Source organism: Castanea sativa, chromosome 2 (genome assembly GCF_040712315.1).
Source record: "Castanea sativa cultivar Marrone di Chiusa Pesio chromosome 2, ASM4071231v1".
NCBI lineage: Eukaryota > Viridiplantae > Streptophyta > Magnoliopsida > Fagales > Fagaceae > Castanea > Castanea sativa.
This window is the reverse complement of record NC_134014.1, coordinates 10377709-10399265: the sequence shown is the minus strand read 5'-3', so window position 1 is coordinate 10399265 and position 21557 is coordinate 10377709. Positions and strand designations below refer to the sequence as shown.

The 21557-nt window shown below is 35.5% G+C and overlaps 1 protein-coding gene across 1 annotated transcript; it reads left to right on the top strand.

Annotated features, from left to right (window-relative positions):
- Positions 1-11789: 11789 nt before the first annotated feature.
- On the top strand, positions 11790-14499 carry LOC142623890 (uncharacterized). Its single transcript, XM_075797371.1, has 2 exons — positions 11790-13677; positions 13785-14499. The coding sequence occupies exons 1-2, from the start codon at positions 13327-13329 to the stop codon at positions 14004-14006; spliced, it is 573 nt and encodes a 190-aa protein (XP_075653486.1). The 5' UTR covers positions 11790-13326; the 3' UTR covers positions 14007-14499.
- Positions 14500-21557: the final 7058 nt, after the last annotated feature.

The following is a 21557-nucleotide window of genomic DNA, read 5'->3' as shown; positions in this document are numbered from 1 at the left end:
AACTTACTAAACATAATTATTGCTTAGATATATTACTGATAGGACCAACAAACCTGCTTGCCCAGACGATCCCATCAAACATCTTTGTCCACCTGGCCATATCATAGACGAGAGAAGGCAAGTCATTAATAAGAGGATTCAATACCTCGGACAGTTACCAATTAGTTGTCAAACCGTTGGAAGCTCATCAAAACCACATAAATGGGCCCAAATGCTTTACGAAAGAAGCATTAAAGCCATAATCAAGGCCCCAATGGTCAGAAACAATGAAGCTATATATACACGCTCATCAGAACTAGACAAGATACATACAAACTTTAAAAATATATTAGTACATTTAACTCAGATATTCTAAGCTCTCTTACTTCCTAAAAAGCTTATATATGCTCATTTTTCATTGGAGGATCTGTGGGAGGCACCTTACCCGTGACCATCTGAGAAGGTCTTTTCACCATAATTGCAGGCACAACGACAAGGTTTTTGCTTCATCTAGACAAACCTACTCAACTAACGATTTCCGCATCATCAGTTTGGTGCTGTCTATGGGGACAACATTTTCACACTTAGGTTCGAGAGTGTCGTTCCATTCAACCTATAAGTGCAGATGGGGTCCAACCAAGATTTTGCAGCATTAGCTCTGCAAATCTAGACACTCACAGCTAGTGTGGAAAAGCTTACTAGACAGAACAAGGAGATGAGGTTGTGACTACAGCAAGAGGATAACCGATCTGGGACCAACTAGGATGATGAGGGAGATAGTCAAAGAAGGAATGACCGTTGAAGACCCGCCACTCCAAAGGGACCAAGCTCGGACCTTCTCCTGGAAATGAGAAAGGAAATGGATGAACTAAGGAGCACCATTAAGGAAAAAACAGACCGGAGTTTGGATAGGATGGTTAGGAGGACGGATTCACCATTCATGACGGCGGTCTTGGAATGCCTAATGCTGTCGAAGTTTCGTCTACCTCAACTCGAGTCGTTCGATGGATTGGAAGATCCTTTGGATCACCTCAATGCTTTCAAGACAACTCTAGGTCTTTGACAACTTCCTGACGAAATACTGTGCGATTCTTTCCCCATCACCCTTAAAGGAGCTGTAAAGGAATGGTTCAGGAAGTTACCAACATCGTCTATCGACAACTTTGAGCAGTTGGGCAATTCCATCTTGCACCACTTCGTTGGAGGACAACGCCCAAGAAGGCCAACGGATCACTTGCTTACCATTAGGCCGGGAGAAAAGGAGAGCCTGAGGTCATACGTGAAGCGTTTCATTCAGGAAACTTTAAAAGTAGACAAAGCTGATGACAAAGTACAGCTAACAACCTTAAGGCTGGTTTGAAGGTTAGGGAGTTTGTGGTTTCACTTGTGAAGAATCCCTCTAAGACAATGGCAGAGATGCTCCTGAAGGCGCAAAAGTACATGAACGCTGAAGATGCCCTGGCAGCAATAGAAGATGTAAAGAAGTCAAATGCAAGGGAAAGAGAGGAAGACAATCGGAGAGGATGAAAAAGGAAGCGGACAGATCGTCTGAATACTGATGGGAGTAAATAGGAAGACAATAAAACCCCTCGATGGTAAAATTCACTCCTTTAATAATGCCTATTGATAAAATTTTGACGCAGATCAAAGATGAGCACTATCTCAAATGGCCAAGGCTTCTGCACTCGTCACCCAATGTGCGTGACAAGAAGAAATATTGCTGCTTCCACAAGGACCACAACCACTACACGGAAGATTGTCGAGACCTAAAAGAGCAGATAGAGGAAGTCATCTGAAAAGGGAAGATGTAGAAATATGTCAAAAAAGGAGACTCCAGCAGATCCAAGGATAATAATAAGGACAAACACAAAGCCTCACCAAGGGACGAGGACCTCGCATCCCATCGTCCACATAGCGTAATCGGGGAGATAAAGATGATCACAGGAGGGCCATCCACAGGAGGACCGTTCAGATCCCTCAAGAAATCACAACAGAGGTAGGTGAACAGCATCCACAAGATACCACCCCTAAAGCAGAGACGGATGGACAGGGACACGTTTTTCTCGGAAGAAGACGTTAGAGGAGTGAAGCAGGCATATGATGACCTCCTGGTTATAATGCTTATGATAGAGGGGTTCAACACCAAGAGCATCTTCGTGGATAATGGTAGCTCCATGGACATCATCTACCTCTCTGCTTTTCAACAATTGAAGTTGGATCCAAGTAGGTTGCATCCTTTGAGTCCACTCTCGTTAGCTTCAGTGGGGACAGAGTATATCCTAAAGGCATAATGATGTTGACGGTCATAGTAGGGTCTTACCCATGACAACTAACTCGTTAATTGCACTTCCTAGTGGTAGACTGTCCTTCTTTATACAATGTGATCATTGGGAGGCTTACACTCAATCGTTGGAAGGTGGTCGTGTCCACCTACTGCCTAAAGGTAAAGTTCCCAACAAAAAATGGTGTAGGCGAGGTAAAAGGAGACCAGGTGCTAGCTAGGGAGTGCTACCAAACAGTGTTAGCTGCGAAGGAAAACTATACATGGATGATAGAGAAGAAAGAAGAAGAGAAGGTGGAAGCCTTAGAAACTGTGGAGTTAGTAGACGAAGAGCCAGCGAAGACTACAAGAGTAGGGATGACCATGAGTGCAGAAATGAAGAAGAAATTAGTCTGGTTCCTCAAGGAGAACTTGGACATCTTCGCATGGAGCCACGAGGACATGTTAGGCATATCCACAACAATCATTCAACACAAGCTAAATGTTGATCTTGAGAAAAAGCCTGTCCAGCAGAGAAAACGAGTGTTTCCTCTAGAACAAAACTAGGCAATAATGGACAAAGTAAATAAACTGCTAGCAGTGGACTTCATTCGTGAGGTCTATTACCTGGACTGGTTGGACAATGTCGTCCTTGTAAAGAAGGCAAATGGTAAATGGAGGATGTACGTCAACTTTATGGACCTAAACAAGGCTTGCCTAAAGGACAGCTTCCCCCCTCCAACGATAGATCAGCTAGTGGATTCCATGGCAGGACACAAGCTCCTTACATTCATGGATGCATTCTCGGGATACAATCTGATAAAGATGGCAGAAAAGGACCAGAAGAAGAATGCTTTCATCACGAGCCAAGGGCTCTAAAAGGTAATGCCTTTTGGACTGAAAAATGCATGAGCAACCTATCAGAGGTTAGCAAACAAGATGTTCAACAAACAGATCGGAAGGAACATGAAAGTATATGCGAACAACATGCTCGTTAAGAGCAAGGAAGAGTCTGCCCATCTGAAGGCCTCCAAGAAACGTTCACTACTTTTAGGCAGTACCGAATGAAGTTGAACCCTAGCAAGTGTGCCTTTAGGGTAGTGTCGGGGAAGTTCTTGGGGTTCATGGTGTCTTAGAGAGGGATAGAAGAAAACCCAAAAAAGGTGCGAGCCATACTAGAAATGACGTCGCCCAAGATTGTGAAGGAAGTCCAGAAGCTCATTGGGAGAATAGCAGCACTCAACAGGTTCGTCTCTAAAGTCACAGACAAATGCTTGCCCTTCTTTAAGACGCTGAAGCAAGCTTTCACCTAGACAGAAGAGTACGAGAAGGCCTTCCAGAAGCTCAAACACCATCTGAGCAATCCACCCCTCATGAGCCCGTCCAAAGAGGGAGAAGACGTGTATCTATACCTGGCAGTGTCAATTATAGCCATAAGTGCAGCCTTGATTTGAGAGGAGGATGGAACACAACTCCTAGTCTACTATATTAGTCAAGCCTTCCAAGGAGTTAAAGCAAAATACCCACGGATCGAGAAGATTGCATTCGCTTTGATTGTAGCCTCACAAAAGTTGCGACCATACTTCCAAGCGAATCCTATCCTAGTGATGATGGACCAAACCATTAAGAAGTCCATGAACAAACTCGAGGCTGCAGGAAGGTTGATTTAATGGGCAATTGAGCTTAGCCAGTTTGATATTGAGTACCACCCCAGAACGGCTATTAAAGCATAGACACTAGCAGACTTCATCGCCGAGTTCACAGTCCTAGACGAGGATAGAACATCAGACGAAGCAAAAAAATGGATGGTCCAGACCGATAGGTCGTCAGCCCGAAAGAGGGGGGGAGTAGGGGTTATTATCATCACCCCAGAAGGAGAGACGCTCAAGTACAAAGTTGGGCTGATGTTCCCTTCCACAAACAATGAAGCTGAATACGAGGCAATACTGACAGGATTAAGGGTTGAAAAGGTATTAGATGTCAAAAACTTACTCCTCTAGAGCGATTCAAAGTTGGTTGTGGGGTAGATAAATGAGGAATATGAAGCAAATGAGGAAAGGATGCAGAAGTATCTGAGACTGATGAGGCAGTTGGCTCAAGAATTTGATCGGGTAGAAGTCATACAAGTCCCCAGAAGCCAAAATGTGGGGGTTGACGAGATAGCAAAACATGCGTCGTTAGGAGCAGGGCCGACGAGCATGGATTTAATGATGGAAGTCCAGAAGCGTCCTAGCAATGAAGAGATCCTTACTTTCGCCATCTAGAGTGAAGACAACTGGATGACCCCAATTCTATCCTTCCTTCAAGATGGATGGCTTCCACAAGACATAAAGGAAGCTAGGAAAGTCAAGAAGATGGCAACCAGATTCACTATCATGAACGACTCCTTGTACAAAAGAGGCTTCTCCATGCCCTACTTGAAGTGCATTGACGAAAGCAAAGCCAAATGACAAGATCCCTTAGATGGGTGTAAGTCACCTAAAAATTGGGTAAGTAATAAGATTTCGCCTAGATAGATGTAAATTACTGATGAAGCTGAATGACAAAATCCCTTAGATAGGTGTAAGTCACCTAAAAATTGGCTAAGTAATAAGATTTCGCCTAGAAGGATGTAAATTACTGACGAATAGACATAAGACACCAAAAGGTGGTTAAGTAATGAAAACCCACATAGACAGAGGCAAGCCTAACCTAGAGGCAAACAAGCAAAGATGCAGGCAAAAAGCATGAACCACATATGGAAAGGGAATATTAAGCTTAACGACGAACAAACCAACGGAAGCAGGAAAGTAAGCAGGAAAACATGAATATATTTTGTCTGAATCAAAAGCCCAAAAACACTGGGCAATAAATATTGTTATGGAAATGGAATTAAAAGCACAAAAAAAACATATTGGGTACCTAAAAAAAAAAGTATAAGCAGGTTCAAGCAGTAGCCTCATCACCACCGACAGGGGGCATTAGAGCAATCTTTAGAGCATCACCCTCAGGAGCAGTAGCAGTAAACTGAGAGGCCTTGTCCACTGCCATCTCCTTATCCACCTCCTCTAGATCCAAGTTTTTTGCATCCACATCGGTGGGATGCTTGACAAGGTATTGCCGGAGGAGCTTGAAACCCTTGTAGTACTAACTGAAGAGCATAGTGTTGTACTCCTCAGTTTGCTGGAAAGCCTTGATGGACTTGGCAGCAACGGTTTTGATCCTCTCGTTCGTGGCCTGGAGCTGCTTATCCTTCTCTAGGGTCAGTTGCCTCTCAACCGTCAGATCGTTAGACAAGACTTTAGCCTTCTCTTTGGTAGTGTTAGCCTCGTCCATGGCAACAATGAGATCTTTCCTCAGCTTCGAGTTCTTTGCCTCCAAAGCCTCCACCTGAGACCCCACTGACACGGCCTTTGCCTTGTGGCTCAAGTACTCCGAGGTAATATGAATGGTTTCCCCCAGTACTTGAAAAGAAGATCCAACTTTCAGAACAATACAAAAGAAGGGAAAAGGAAAGGTGAAATTGTAGAAGTACACTACTTAGACGAGTTTGTGGATATGACTACCCACGATCTCATTAGAGGGCATGCCAGAGAGGACCTTAAGCTCCTCAGCAGTAAAAGCATCTTGTGCCTTTGTCAGTGCAAGGCCAGTGTCATCCCAAACATAGGATGAGTGGGAGTGGCCTTCTCTTTTCCCTTGTCGGCCACGCGCTGCTTCTTCGGGAGTAGGGTAATCTCTTCCACTGAGGTAGCCAGGGAAGCAGTCCTTATCGCTTCAAGGACGAGGGTAGATGGAGTGATGGAGACTCCTATCTCCATAACACGCACCACCCTCTTCCCAAGTTGGAAAGGGGCTTATTCTTCTTGGCATTCATTTTGGCATACATCCTTTGGTTTAACTTCGTCGTCATCTCTGCAATAGGGAAACATTTGTTAAAAAAAAGGACTGACAACGACGAGCTAAGTAAACGCTTACTTTTCATCTCCTTGATTTCTATAGCATGCAAGACGAAGGTGGAAGGCTCTGGACCAAGGCAATGAAGATTTAGAGTTCACGGCTCGACCAGATCATTAAAATCGTCAATCATCCTCGCGTACTCTATAGCTGCCTCGATTCCTTGCTTGTACCTACTCTTGAGCTTCGGCCGCTTCCTAACTACACCAGAGACAACAGACAGGAAAGTTATCGATGATAAAAATATATGTAAAAGAACGAAAGACGAAGGATTGACAGAAAGAAAACGCACCTAGACTCGGGGCTCTCCAACAACGGAGCAACCTAGGGACGTCACCCCAAACTTCATCAGAAGGAGTCTCCCACTCATTCCTAAACACAAGGAAGAATCGAGATTTCCAATATCTGAAGGACAAGGGTAGGCCCTTGACGATCCTAGCATTCCTAACCTAGGGCACCAGCTCTTAGTACCCATACTCCTTGGACTCCTTTAAATGTTACAAGTAAGTGAACTTATCCATCCTGATCATATCTCTTTTAGTGGCAGCCAACCATATCTCTATGCAGCTGATCACTATCCTCCATGAGTTGGGCATAAGTTGCCTAGGAGCAATGTTGAAATGACCCAAAAACTCCATAATGAAAGGATGGACAAGAAACCTAAGCCCGCACTGGAAAGCAGCTTCATAGAAGCACACCTCCCCGGGTGAAAAGTGCAAGGCTTGTTCCTCTTTATGAGGATGACGAATCCTAACCCTCTTAGGAAACTGAAACCTATCCCTAAACCAAGCAAGGGTCTTAGTGTCTTGTCCACACTCCCTGAGGGTAGAAAAAGCTCTGACCTCTCTTGGGCTAGAAGCCACAATATCTTCCTCCACCTCCCTTGGGTCATCGCTAGACGACAATCTCGTCTCAAGCTCATTGGATCTCACCTCCAACATCACTCTTCGCTCACCCACTAAATCTTCAAACCAGTCAACCGATTGACGAAGCAAAGGAAATAGATCAGCTAACACTACAGCCAAACTACTACCCTCAAACACAAAACCTTCAACTAAAGGGCAGAAAGTATGAGAAACACTTAAAGAGGCCCCTAAACATGCAAAAAGGAATGAAATAAAGGGGAAAAGTATCCTAGCTTCAGAACTACCAACCATGGAACCCCAAAAAAGAAAAAGAGGGACAAAATCCAAAAAACCCAAAACAGAAATGAAAATCAAAAACGTTTACAAATTGCCTATGCTACAAAGAGTAAAAAAGGTGAGAAAGAACCATACCTCCGAAAATGCAACCATGAGAAGGAAAAACACAAGAAATTGCAGGGGAAAATAGCTCGGAGAAGAAGAAGCACAGAGCAGCAATGGTGGAAGAAAAGAAAAAGTGAAGAGAAAAGAGAAAAGAAAGGAAGTTTAAAAACTAGGCACAACAAAAAAAAAAAAATTTGAAAACTAGCGGGAAACCCAAAGAGTCACACAAGTGAGGCATTAACTCCATCAGTCAGAACGTGCCTCGTGGCCACGATGTGTATAGCCTCGCCGCTACGCATTAAATGCAGAACGGAACCCAAAAGTCATGTTTAGGCAAAAAACCTTTCACCTTCTAGTAGTCGTCATGACACGCAAGGACGACCACAGAACTTGGGGGGGTAGCGGATAGGACCAACGAACCTTCTTGCCCAGACGATCCCATCAGACACCTTCGTCCACCTGGTCATGTCATGGACAAGGGAAGACAAGTTATTAATAAGAGGATTCAATACCTCGGACACTTACCAATTAGTTGTTAGACCGTTGGAAGCTCATCAAAAACCCATATTAATGAGCCCAGAGGCGTTACAAAAGAAGTATTAAAGGCACAATCAAGTTTGCCCCCTCTTTCAAACTAATTAGGAAATGTCCCTCTTTTGTAACTCGATTTTCTCAAAATCAAGTTTCAATTTAAAACTCGATTTTTGGACAATCGAGTTATAGCAAACTGAAAATTAAAAAAAAAAAAAATTTCTTGAACTCGAGCTCCATGAACTCAAGTTCCATGCAATTTTTTAAAGCCATATAGTGGCATTTTAAAACATGCAAGTTTTTTTCTTAAGTCAGATCGTTCTATAGAGAGCCCTATAGTGGCGTTTTAACATGAAAGTTTTTTTCTTAAGTCTAATCACTCCATAGGGAGCCATATAGTGGCATTTTAAAATACCTATAGTGGTGTTTTTTTTATGGAACTCGAGTTTCATGCAATTTTTTTTTTTTTTAAATTTTACCTATAGCTGTGTTTCATGGAGGCCTATAGTGGCGTTTTTAATACCTATAGTGGCATTTTTTATGGAACTTGAGCTCCATGAACTTGAGTGCCATGCAATTTTTATTTTTTATTTTTTAAGTTTGATTGTCCCATACTCAATTTTCCACAAATCGAGTTTTACATTGAAACTCAATTTTAATAAAATCGAGTTACAAAAAATGGGTATTTTCCTAATTAGTTTGGGAAAATGGGCAGAATGCTGTCTTTTTTTGTGTGAAATGGGCATTTGCCCATTTTGGCCGTATAATGCAACCTCATCTACGTAAGAGTGAGTCATTCACTTGTGGAATCCAACATGTGAGAGTGACATTATAGATCATTGTTACGCAAAATAAAAATTAATGGTTTGGACTTAGGAGGGTGAAGCAGATTTGTTTTTGTTTTTGCTTACCTCTAAGCTCACCCATGAGCTCAAGAGGAAATTCGAAAAGTGGGCTTAGAGGCTCAGAGCACTTGCTACATCCATTTGCTAATGAGCGAATACAAGTTAATTACATCCGTTAAACTTACCCTAGAAACATGTTGTATTACCATAATTTTCAGTTGAATTGTCTCCGACTATTAATTAATTAAATCCTTGGATGCCCATCATTTATTTGCAACTAACTTAATATCTTACATTTAGCTGTTTTGGAAGGGACTAATTAGAAAAGAAAACCAAGGGAATTTTGGTTTATTAACTTTTCCAAATCGACATCAAACTAAATTATCTCAACCAGCCATGAAACCTGCCACTAAAGATTGTCACTCTCTCGAAAATCCAACAACCAAAAGCCATTCTCACCGCCTAAAGGTGGATCTTAAATTTTCCCTTGAACTTCTCTAAAGGCATAGCCAAATGAAGGCATTAACCAAGTTTCCACCCACCCTCAATTAATCACATTTATTTCCTCACTCAAAAGAAAAAAAAAAGGTAAGAAGTATTAAACATTTAATATGCATTACGTTGATTTAAGTATTTAACCCCCTTTTCTTCAAAGAAATAAATAAAAAAAGAAGAAGTATGTAACCCTTTGATAATAGATTTTACGATTTATTTGATTATTTAGAAATTTCTAACAATTATATCGTGGCTTATGTTATTTGGGAAATCTTTGTCATTGAAAGCCTTTGACATAGATCCACTAAAATTTGAAATTTAATTTTCTTTAATTGCACGTGTGTAAGAAGATAGTCTAATTGAAGAATATTTGAAATTGCTGTGAACATTTGTTATTTTGTCGTGAATAAAGTTTGGATATAATGACACGCAATATCTTTTTATTTGGATGTGAACTAAATCCAATATTACATTGCATTTTCTTTTCATATTGTCTATATTTGTAAAATTTCTAGAAAATAAAAAATCGATACTTATGTCATTAATTAAATATTTAAATTTTAAGTTTTTATTATATAAAATTATGCATAAAAAAAATAAATTTATTAATCGAACAGTAAATTACATCAATTTGACCCTTGATTTGATATGCATGTTAAGAATATAAAGAAAATTTTATTTAATACTTAATTTGAGATGCGTGTTAAGAACATAAAGGACAAATAATTCAAAATTTTAAAATTTAAAATATATAACCATATTAATTTTTTTTAATGATAGTGCCAAACTTAGTCCTTTCCCAAAAACGAATCAACATTTTTTAAACAAGTTTAGATAAGGCCTTTAATTATTTATTTATTATTATTATTATTATTATTATGTGTGACAAACCCTTTATATATTCATTTATTTTTGATGTGTTACCTTTTATTATTTATTTTTTTGATGTGACAAACCCTTTATTATGTACTGGAAAGTAGTTCATATTCATAAATTAAAGAGATACTATCATTAAACAAGTTTAGATAAAGCCTTTTATTTGTTGTTGTTACTGTTATTGTTATTAAGTGAGAGAAACCCTTTGTTTATTTTTTTGATATGACAAACCCTTTATTAATTACTGCAAAGTAGTTCATATTCATAAATTAAAGAGACACTATCATTAAGAGTACTTGGGAAGAAAAATGCTACCATAGTAATTGATAATTTTTTTTTTCTTCATGAATACAAACATTAGTCATCTTATGCTTTTATTGCACGAGCTTAGGGAACGACATGAAATCCCACTGGAACAATGTCGGAAATTTTAAGATTACCCCCAACAGTTGTGTCCCCAATGTACTTTAAGTTTGATTCCAAGTGCTCCGTAGAAGGAGATGGTTTGGGGCACACGGCGAGGGCTGAAATAACCACTAATTTGCAAGTCTTCAATATTTCAGGGATCGTATAACGTTGATAATCAACGGCAAACAAAAATCCTCCATCGCCATCGGTATAGGCATAATCAATAGCTTTTCCATCACACACGACATGTATTTCAGCAACTGTAAGAAAATTGAAAACAACAAACCTTGGTGAGGCTACCTGCAGAAGTACCATATCTATATATATATATATATATATACAAGAAAAGTATAACTAATATGAACACTCTAACAAGATATAAAGCTATTACGAAACCTTGCATGCTGAGCTTGCTAGGGAACTATATATATCTATAACCTGGCCAAACTTACTTGCGAAAACAACGTTGTTGGTACCACTGGCATTTGTATTGCTGTTGCCTGGGCAATACACAGTGCCGTGGATTTCAATAAGGTAACCCATGCGTTGGGCTCCAGAGATTGGAACTGCTAGTGCAGCAACCATAAGGGAAACAAAGAGAGCTAATTTCATTGCCATAGTTATTTTACTACTAGTCTCTTACAATTGACTTACTAAAATGCTGTGGATTGGAACCAATTTATAGAATATGAGTGAGCACAAGTAACTGTTACAATAAGAAACAACATAGCTACGGTTCACCGATGTTTTTGCCTAAAACCATGGACTACTAAGATGTGGTTTTGTAACGCCTAAAATGTGGTTTTAGGATTACCACACACACATATATATCTTATATTTATCAATATTGTGAGATATAATAGTAAATAATAAAGATGCATATGTATGTGATTATGTATGTGTATATATAGAAGGGGAATACAAGAATGGCGATCGGCAAATTCAGAGGAAGAGAGATAGTAACATTCTTGTTGTTAGTTCCCCATTTCAGCTATAATAATAATAATAATAATAATAATAATAATAATAAAATGATGATAAACCAAAAAAGAAAAATCATAACTTACTAAACCTAACTATTGTTTAGATATATTATTGACATCACTTTAATTATATACTACCGATTAGAATACACCACCTTAATGCTCGTGAAAAATTTTAAAAAAAATTATGAATTTGATTGGATATGAAAGAGTACAAGCAACTATTTGAGTTTAGACACAAGGAATAGGATAAAGAAAAGGAAGTTGGTTTTGGTTGTGATGTTTTGGTTGGATATGTTGCACATTGTTAGTATGTTTTTTCAATTATTACGCTTTATAGTATAGTACCGCAAAAGAAAAAGATTATTGAAAGCAACATATGGTCATGATTTTCATTCAAGGAGAGGGGAACTTCACCGTTTATGCTATGAGAGTGATGAAACTTGCATTAACCAACTTAGGATGAATAGAAATGCATTTACTAGGTTATGTAATATGCTTGAAACAATAGGTGGCTTAAAAGATACAAAACACATGTTAGTAGATGAACAAGTTGCCATGTTCCTACATATATTAGCTCACCATGCAAAAAATAGAGTTATAAAACACCATTTTAGGCACTCAGGAGAGACAGTGAGTAGATATTTCAATGACGTGTTACATGCTATCATACGTTTACAAGGAGAGCTATTTAAGAAACTAAAGCCAATTCCAGAAAATTCTTTTGATGAGAGATGGAAATGGTTTAAGGTATCCAACAACGTGAATTTTCTTTTCAAGTTATGAAGTAGAAAAATTGAATAATTTGTTGATTGCATTTTTTTTTTTGGTAACTACAGAATTGTTTAGGTGCATTAGATGGAACATATATTAGGGTGAGAGTGCCTTTAGAAGACAAACCTAGATACCGAAACCGTAAGGGGGAGATTGCCACAAATGTACTAGGAGTTTGCTCACAAGACATGCAATTTATTTATGTTTTGCCTGGTTGGGAAGGCTCTACTGCTAATGGTAGAGTGCTTCGAAATGCAATAAGTAGAAGGAATGGATTGAGAGTTCCCCATAGTAAGAAAAATAGATTGCCTACTAATTATATTATTATTTTTAAAATTATTATACACCCATTATACTAAAGACATTACAATATATAGGTTATTACTATCTTGTTGATGCTAGCTACACAAATGGTGAGGAATTTCTTGCCCCATATAAAGGACAACAATATCACTTAAATGATTGGAGAGATGACCATCAACCAAGAACCCCAGAAGAGTTCTTTAATATGAAACATTCTTCAGCTAGGAATGTTATAGAGAGATGTTTTGGATTGCTTAAAATTTGATGGCCTATTCTTAGGAGTCCTTCATTCTTCCCAATTAAGACACAAAATCAAATTATTATGGCGTGTTGCCTTTTCCATAACTTCATAAGGGGAGTGATGCCTCTGGACCCAGTAGAAGATGAATTGGACAATGATGAGCAGTTGACAGAAGGAATTAATGGTGACCCAATAACACATATTGAGACTTCAAATGAATGGAGTGCATAGAGAACCAATTTGGCAAATGAAATGTTTAATACATGGAGAAATAGGATAGAAATATAGTTTACTAATATAATACTTTGATCTGTGACTTATTCAAGTATTGTTTCCTTGCGTTAATAATTTTTTTATTGCATTGGTGTTAAACTGTTTATTATGTGTGTCTAAACTTCTGCATATTATTTTATTATCTTGCCATTTTATTGTTAGTATTTGGAGGGATATGGAAACAACTGTACTTGATTCTCAAAATCCTTCTAAACGAAAGTGGGCTCCTGCTGAAGATATAAAACTAGTGGAGGCTTTGGTAGAATACCACCATGAAAAAGAAGGTAGTCTTGAAAATAAGTTTAAACTCAGATATTTGAAAATCTTGGAAGGAAAGATTTCTACCAAATTACCTAATGCTAGCTTAAGAGTGAAACCACATATTGAGTCAAGATTGAGGACTTTGAAAAGAGAATTTCAAGTTATCCATGAAATGTTGATTGGGCCTAACACAAGTGGGTTTGGATGGGACACTATAAGGAAGTGTATTACTACTGAAAATGATGTATGGGATGTATATGTGCAGGTAAGAGTTCACTATCTTATAGATCCATGTATTTTATCTCTTTTGGTTTAACATAATTTATTTAATTTTATCTTGCCATTTTCATATTTTTGTCAATTGTTTTGTAGAGTCATAAGGGAGCAGCTGCTTGTAGAAACAAATCATTTCCACACTATGAAGACCTTTGCATTGTGTATGCAAAAGACCATGCTACTGGTAAAGATGCTCAAGCACCTGCCGATGTTGTTGAAGAACTAGAAGTAGAGAAAAATGATGACAAATTAGATGATATTCTTGAAGACGTGGACTGCACGCAAATTCCCACCCCTGGCAGTAACGGGGAAGAATAAAATGCTCGAAAAAAGAAAAGAAGAATTCAATGTGGTGAAGATAATATGGTAGAAGCGATGAAAGAAGTTACAATCATTCTTGTCGCTCAGTTAAAGGATGCATAAGATAACCTTAGCAAGGCGGTCATTGGAGTAGTAGCAACTGAAAGCAGGTCCAAAATCAATGATGAATTACTAAAACTACTTGGCGTTACAACAAAGGAGCGTCACAAGGCAACTAAATTGATTGCTTGTCAACATGAACTAATAGATGTTTTCTTGAACATTCTGGATGTTGAGAAGGAAGAATGGGTGAAAGGTTTTATTAATGGTGACTTTTGAGTGGTTGACAAAGGTTGGAAAATTCAATTTGCATTTATGCTTTTTTTTTATCCCACTTGAACACGGGGCTCTTAAGAATTTTGGATGATTGTGGTGTTTTTTTTAGATAAATGGGATGTTATGTTATTGATATTTGATATAATTTGGCCCTGTTAAGACTTTTCAGTGGTTATTTAATATTTAGTTTCATCTTTCCTATTCTTTGATTTCATTCATGTGCTCCTTGAAATTTTGTTGCTAATGCTCTAGCTAAAAATGCTAGGAACATGGTGGGGTGTCAGGTCTAGTTTGAGGTCATGCCTGAAGGCATTGCACTATAGTTGGCTTTAATGTTCATTTGGTGTTATTCAATATATTCCTAGGCTCATAGTTGGTGTCTAAATGTTTAAATGGTTTTGGTACAGGGTACTTTTAGTTACATGTACCTAAGGCACTGCCGTAGCAGTGCCGACTCTCCTGTTAACTACATATATGAAAATGATGAGACCCAGATACAAGTTCTAAAGTTGGTTTTGAAAGCAAAAAATGAGAAGTATGAAAGCATGCTTAATGATGCAAAACATGAGATTGATGTTCTTATGAATACAAGTCAACAGTCCAAGAACGAAATCGAAGACTCCAAGGCTGAGTGGGAGCAAAAAGAACTTAATTTGGTTAATTGTGTAAAGGAACCAGAAGAAGAGAACTAAGATATTTAGTTGTTGGTAGTATTTACAATTAAAAGAATAATGAAATAGTGATACTGTTTGTTGGGCAAATTTTACAGGTTTGAGACAACGTTGAGAAGAAGACACGTTGAGAAGCAAAAAAAAGACAAGTTAATTTTAATGCAATGAAATGAAAGTAATCCCAAAAAAAATTGGGATTATTAAACCAAAAAAAAAAAAAATCATTAGAGGTTTCCTTCAAGATTGGGTTTATTAAAGTAATCCTTATAAAAAATGTATTTATTATAATAAGGGCATTTTAGGCAATTTGATTTAAAAGGCTTTCATTACATCGTGTTAAGATGTTGTACCAAACATGTGGAATACAGATTCAAGGTTCTATTACTGGAGGGTTACCAAACAACTGAATAGGAATAATTATTACATTACAGCATCTTGCATTCCTTGTAATACATATTCCTATTCCTATGTAATCATTATTACAGTCTACCAAACGTGCCCTTAGTGTGATGATGGTCATTCCACAATTACAAGTTATTGTGGGGGTGGAAATCGGGGTAAGACTGTGTTCAAATCTTTAAGAGGGAGCTTCACACACATCATATCAAATATTATTATTATTATATAATAAAAGTTGGGCTTAGAAGCCATAATTGTGCCAAATGGCTACTCTCACTAATTAGTAAATTAATTTTATATAATTTGTTAGGTTATATATTTCCTCAAATTAAAGGATAAACTTAACAACTATTTAATTTAAGTAAAACATTGTCATTTAAATTTCAACAAATTAAATTCTATTCAATCTAAATTCTATTATGAAAAATTTCTAAAATTAAATCTCACACAAACCCACATTTTCTTTCTAAAAAAAATACAAAAAAAACCCACATTATGACTAAGGATAAAACTTTATCATCTAAGTTTTAGAAATTTAAATTCTACTCCAACTAAAAGTCTATTATCAATATTTTAAGAACAATTTAATTTATATTTTTTGTTAGGATATATTTTCTCAAATTAGGAGATAGTATTTAATAATGGTTTAATTTAGATAAAATTTCATCATTTAAATTTTAACAAATTAAATTCTATTCAAACTAAAAGTCTATCATCAGAATTTTTTAAACTTAAATCTCACAAAACCCACATTTTTTTTCTCACGTTGCATCTTATTAAATTAATATTTTATTAGAATGTTAAGTTACAAGACTCTTGACTTAGGAATCTATTCAAACTAAAAGTCTATAATCAAAATTTTCTAAACTTAAATCTCATACAACCCACGTTTGTTTTGTTTTCCTCAAGTTGCATCCAATGGGGTAATATTTTATTAGGATATTAAGTTATAAGACTCTTGACTAAGGGATAAGATTTAACAATAATATAATTTAGATAAAACATTATCATCCAAATTTTAGAAATTTAAATTTTACTCAAACTAAAAGTTTATTGTCAATTTATTTTGAATACATACATACATACATACATACACACACACACACACATACATATATATATATATATATATATATATATATATATATATATTGCCATGACATTTCAATACAATCCATTTTAACCAAGAAGCCATCCCTATAATTAAATCCCACGCAATACACCCCATGCTTTTTTTTTTTCACTTTTTTCCCCACAAGATGCAACACACACCTATGTTTTAATCTAATAAATTCGTTTTACTTATTGTTCTTTACTTCTAAATTTGCGTGCAGAATATAATACCAAAAAGAAGTTTACTATAAACAAGCTAGCAAAACAATGGTCATTCATTCTAGTTCCTAGTTCTCTTAAGTAAAATTTTAAATTTTTTTATATTCAAAAATTTTGAAATATTTTTTTATATGTTTTTATTTTGGGTTTTGGTTATTGTATTTAAATTTGTGAGTGAGTTGATTTTTTTTTTTAGTTAGACTATCACTAGGAAAAAATCGGTATTTATTTTATAGTAAAAGTTTGGCTTATAAGCCATGATTGCACCAAGTGGTTGCTCTTATTAATTAGTAAATTAATTATATATTATTTGTTAGGATATATTTCCTTGAATTAAAGTTTAAATTTGACAACTATTTATTTGAGGTAAAAAGTTTTCATTTTAATTCTATTCAAAATAAAATTATATTATAAAACATTTATAAACTTAAATCTCACACAACAACCCATGTTTTCTTTCTTTAAAAAGGAAGAAGAAAAAAACTTGACGTTTTGAGTAAGGATAAAACTTTATCATCTAAGTTTTAGATACTCTAACTAAAAGTCTATTATCAACATTTTGAGAAGAATTATTTAGTAAATTAATTTTAAATTATGTCTTAGGATATATTTCCTCAAATTAAGGGACAAATAATAATAATTATTTAATTTAGATAAAACTTTATCATTTATGTAAGGACCAAAAATCATGCACAAGCCCAACAGCCCAAAGAAGGTCTAATAATTCAAGGTCCACAACAATAACTTTGTAGAGAGGGAATGAAACAATAAAGATATTGGCGTTCTGATTTCATTATCAAAGTTCACACTACACTCTTTTAGACTTTCTCTCACCCAGCATCCCCCGCTTCTTCGTTTCTACCTCTCCTATTTATACTCCTTACCCTTGCTATCTCAACCCTTCATCTCTCACCTTATCAGCCTCATTTGCTGACATTTGTCTACTCACTTATAGTCGGTAATGGAAAGAAGTTCTAATATTGTGCCTTGTATTGTTCAGGTCACCTCTACATTAATGCAACAAATAAAGCTGGTGTTCTTCATTCAATGCGGCTAGAAAGCTTGGTGCAGAGCATTCAATGCAGCGTTCACAGTTACCTACCCTCAATCCAAATATTTTCAATATCTCTCTAATGCATCACTGATTTACCCTTTGTACTTCTCTGGGTAGTCCTACTTCTGCCTTCTCGGATCCTCGGGCCCTTGACTTCCATCCTCCTTTATTTCTTATACTTCACAGTTGATCCTCAGACAATCACCTTACGTCCTCGGGTCTTCGGGTCCTCACAATTTAAATTTCAACAAAGTTAAATTCATTCAAACTAAAAGTACGTTATCAAAATTCTCTAAATTTAAATCCCACATGAACGGCTCAAGTTTTTGTTTTTTTTTTTTTTTTTTTCTTAAGTTGCATCTTATTAAATTAAATTTGTTTATGATATTAAACCAGTAGGCTCTTGATAAAGGGACTATATTCAAACTAGAAGTCTATTATCAAAATTTTCTAAACTTAACACCCACACAATCCACGCCTTTGTTTTTGTGTTTTTCCTCAAGTTGCATCTAATTATCAAATTAATATTTATTAGGATATTTAACTACAAGGATTTTTACTAAGGGATAAGATTTGACAACAATTTAATTTACACTAGCCTCAACACATGCTTCGCATGTGTGATGAGGCTCTTTTTTATTTTGAATTTAATGTAATTTTTCAATTTGAATTTTTCTGTTGTTAGTGAGGTTATATATATGGGAAGGGATTTTTAAGAAGTTAAAATTTAGGATTTTGAAAAATTGTAAACTACTGGCTGGGTTTAGTGTATGCTAGGTTTTAGGAAAAAAATTTATCTAGTAGTTTTTTTTTTTTTTTTAAATTTTGTTGAATTACAATTTTAAACCTATTTTTTATTTTTTAGGAATAAGGATTTTCTTATTAGATTAGAGGCATTGTTAACATTTTTGAAGCCATAACTAACTTTCTGAATCCTCTTAATATATAGAGATAAACATTATTATCTAAATTTTATAAATTTAGCCATAAATTTTCAATACAATTCCTCTTGACCAATAAGTCATCCCCATAATTAAATCACATAGAATACACCACGCTTTTTTGTTTTTTTTATTGTTTTCTCTTCCCCCCACCCCCCAAGATGTAATTTACGCTTATGATTTAATCTAATAAATTTATCTTTCTTATTGTTCTTTACTTTTGAATTTGCGTGCAGGATATTATACCAGAAGAAGTTTACTATAAAGAAGCAAAACAATAGACACTCACTTAAGATCTTGGTTCTCTTATGTAAGTTATTTTATTTTATTCATATTCTCAAATTTTGAACTCTTTTGTGTATGTTTTGATTTTGGGTTTTGATAATTCTATTTAACTCATGACTGCATTGATTTTTTAATTAGACTATCATGAGGAAAAAATTAGTGTTGATGAACTATTTTGTTTATTATTATTTGTGATGGCTAGGGCGTGGATTAAACATAACTCATATAGGAATGATCAAACTCATACCACATATCATATTATGAAATTAACACAAGGCACAAAGATAATTCTAAAATATAAAAATAAATAAATATTGATAAAGTCTAAATTCTAAAAAATTAAAACTTAATATAATTTTTTATTAAAATTCTTTACTTATTTTATAATTTATTATTACTATTTATTTTATAATTTAGTTTTAATTATTTTAAAAAATTCTAGCTTACATATGAATCTCATCAAACTGTTTTTTGCTTGATGAAATGTGATTTAATTATATACTTAAATTAGATTAAAATAAGATTTCTATCTCAATTATAAAAAAAAAAAACAAAAGTTTAGAAATTTTGGATTGATGTAGATCATCTCTTTCAAGTTAACTTTCTAATCTCAATATATGTGCTTCTAAAAAAAAAAACTCAATATATGTGCTTTCTATTAATATTAAAAAAAAAAATCTCAATATATCTGCATGAGACTTAGATTTTCTAAGTTCATTGCTCTTTGTTTGGATTTATTGTAAATATTTAAAATAAAATATGCCAAAGTTATTAATTCGCTAATGCCATTAATTATTATTCGATTCTATCATTTATTATTTTGTTTTGTCCAATTTATAATGGTATATCAGGTTGCTCCCCTCTTCCTGTTCTATTTTTTGTTTTTTAAGTTTTAAAATAATGAAATAAAGCATATTAAATATTTCTTTTTCCTTAGTTTTAAGATAGTTGAAAAAATTTTCCTAAAAAAAAAAATGATAGTTGAAATTGTCTTAGAAAAAACCAAGCTGGAAATTTTTGAAAGAAACATTATCGCAATAATTATTTTCATTCAACCTATAGCGCTTAAAAACTATTACACCTTTTGTGTTTGGTAGAAATTGAGTGGGGGAAAAAAAAAATCCTTTTTGTGTCCTACTGTGTTGGGATTTTTGTTTGAAAATTATGTTCTAAATGTTGGTATACATGTAAATATTAATTTTTTTTATATAGATTTTTATTTAAAGAATATAAGTTTTTCTTATTATTTATTTACATTCAATTTGTGGTAAAGATGTTAAGAGACTCCTTGAACTTCGGAGTAGTGACCATCACATCCCTAAACTTTTATTTTAGTCAATTCACTCTTTAAACTTTACTCATTTTCCAAATCAATGCATCTGTTACTCTATCGTTTAAACTTACTAACGTTGCTCATCTAAAACTCACATGCAACTAAATCGCCAAAGCTAGATGCCCAACCTAATAGAGAGAGAGAGAAAAAAAAACTTGAGGGTTCAACAGTGATACATAGGGAGGCTGGGGGCTTGCTGGACTTTGTTGTCCCAATGCCGCTTATTGTTTCTGTTGTCAATCTCATTGTCCTTGGCTTCTATTCCTGTTCATGCAGTAACTAATAAATAAATAGGCACAATCTAAAACATTGAATGGAATCAACGGTATACTGTACTACTACTCCATTTAGAATAGCTCTTGACCTTTGCACATGTACATGTTGTTATTGTTAAGCTTCTTCATTAAGCCGTGAAAGTGAACTGTTAAGTTTAAACTCCTTACCAGAATATGTTTAACCTAATATAATACTAAGTTGATTACCAAGATTGATATTCAAGATTAGGTTAAACACAAATAAAGTCATATCATGTAAAGCAACGGAAATATAAATAACACAACGATATAATCACCCGCGAAAACCAAACCGGTAAAAAATCTGGGGAGGATTTAACCTAACTATCCTCAAGGTAAAAAACAAATCCACTATAGAGAATCGAAGTTTACAATAAGACTTAAACCACTAACATCCTATTGCTACCACATGTAGAACTTACTGACAACCACGTGCAAGCTCCAAATCCACAGACTTCTTCTCTCTTTGGACTTTGCACCAACACAAGCTCACCTGCTTGTGACTTTGAGACTCCACTCATAGGTTTTGGATCTCCTTAGACATTGATCTTGTATACAGCAACTTCTACAACACCAGATCTTGAGATTCTTCAAGAAATAACACCGGTAGAAGACTTTAGAGAGCTTTTTGGGTACAAAACCTTGGATACAAAGGAGGCACACTCTTCTTTCTCTGAAAAGCCTTTTAAAAAGTTCTTAGGGTTTCTTTTTTATACTAGAAGAAGTATATCTGAAACCCTCATACGTTTAAGTAGAGTTTGGGCTGAAATAGAATTCTGCATAAATTGTTGTTCTGTGACTTTCGATTGGTCGAGCTTGTCCTTCGATCGATCGAACTAGACAGATTCTCGAATTCTTCTTCTACAGCTTCTATGTTCTTGACTCTTGACTTGCATCAACTTGACCATTGTCTAATAATACATAT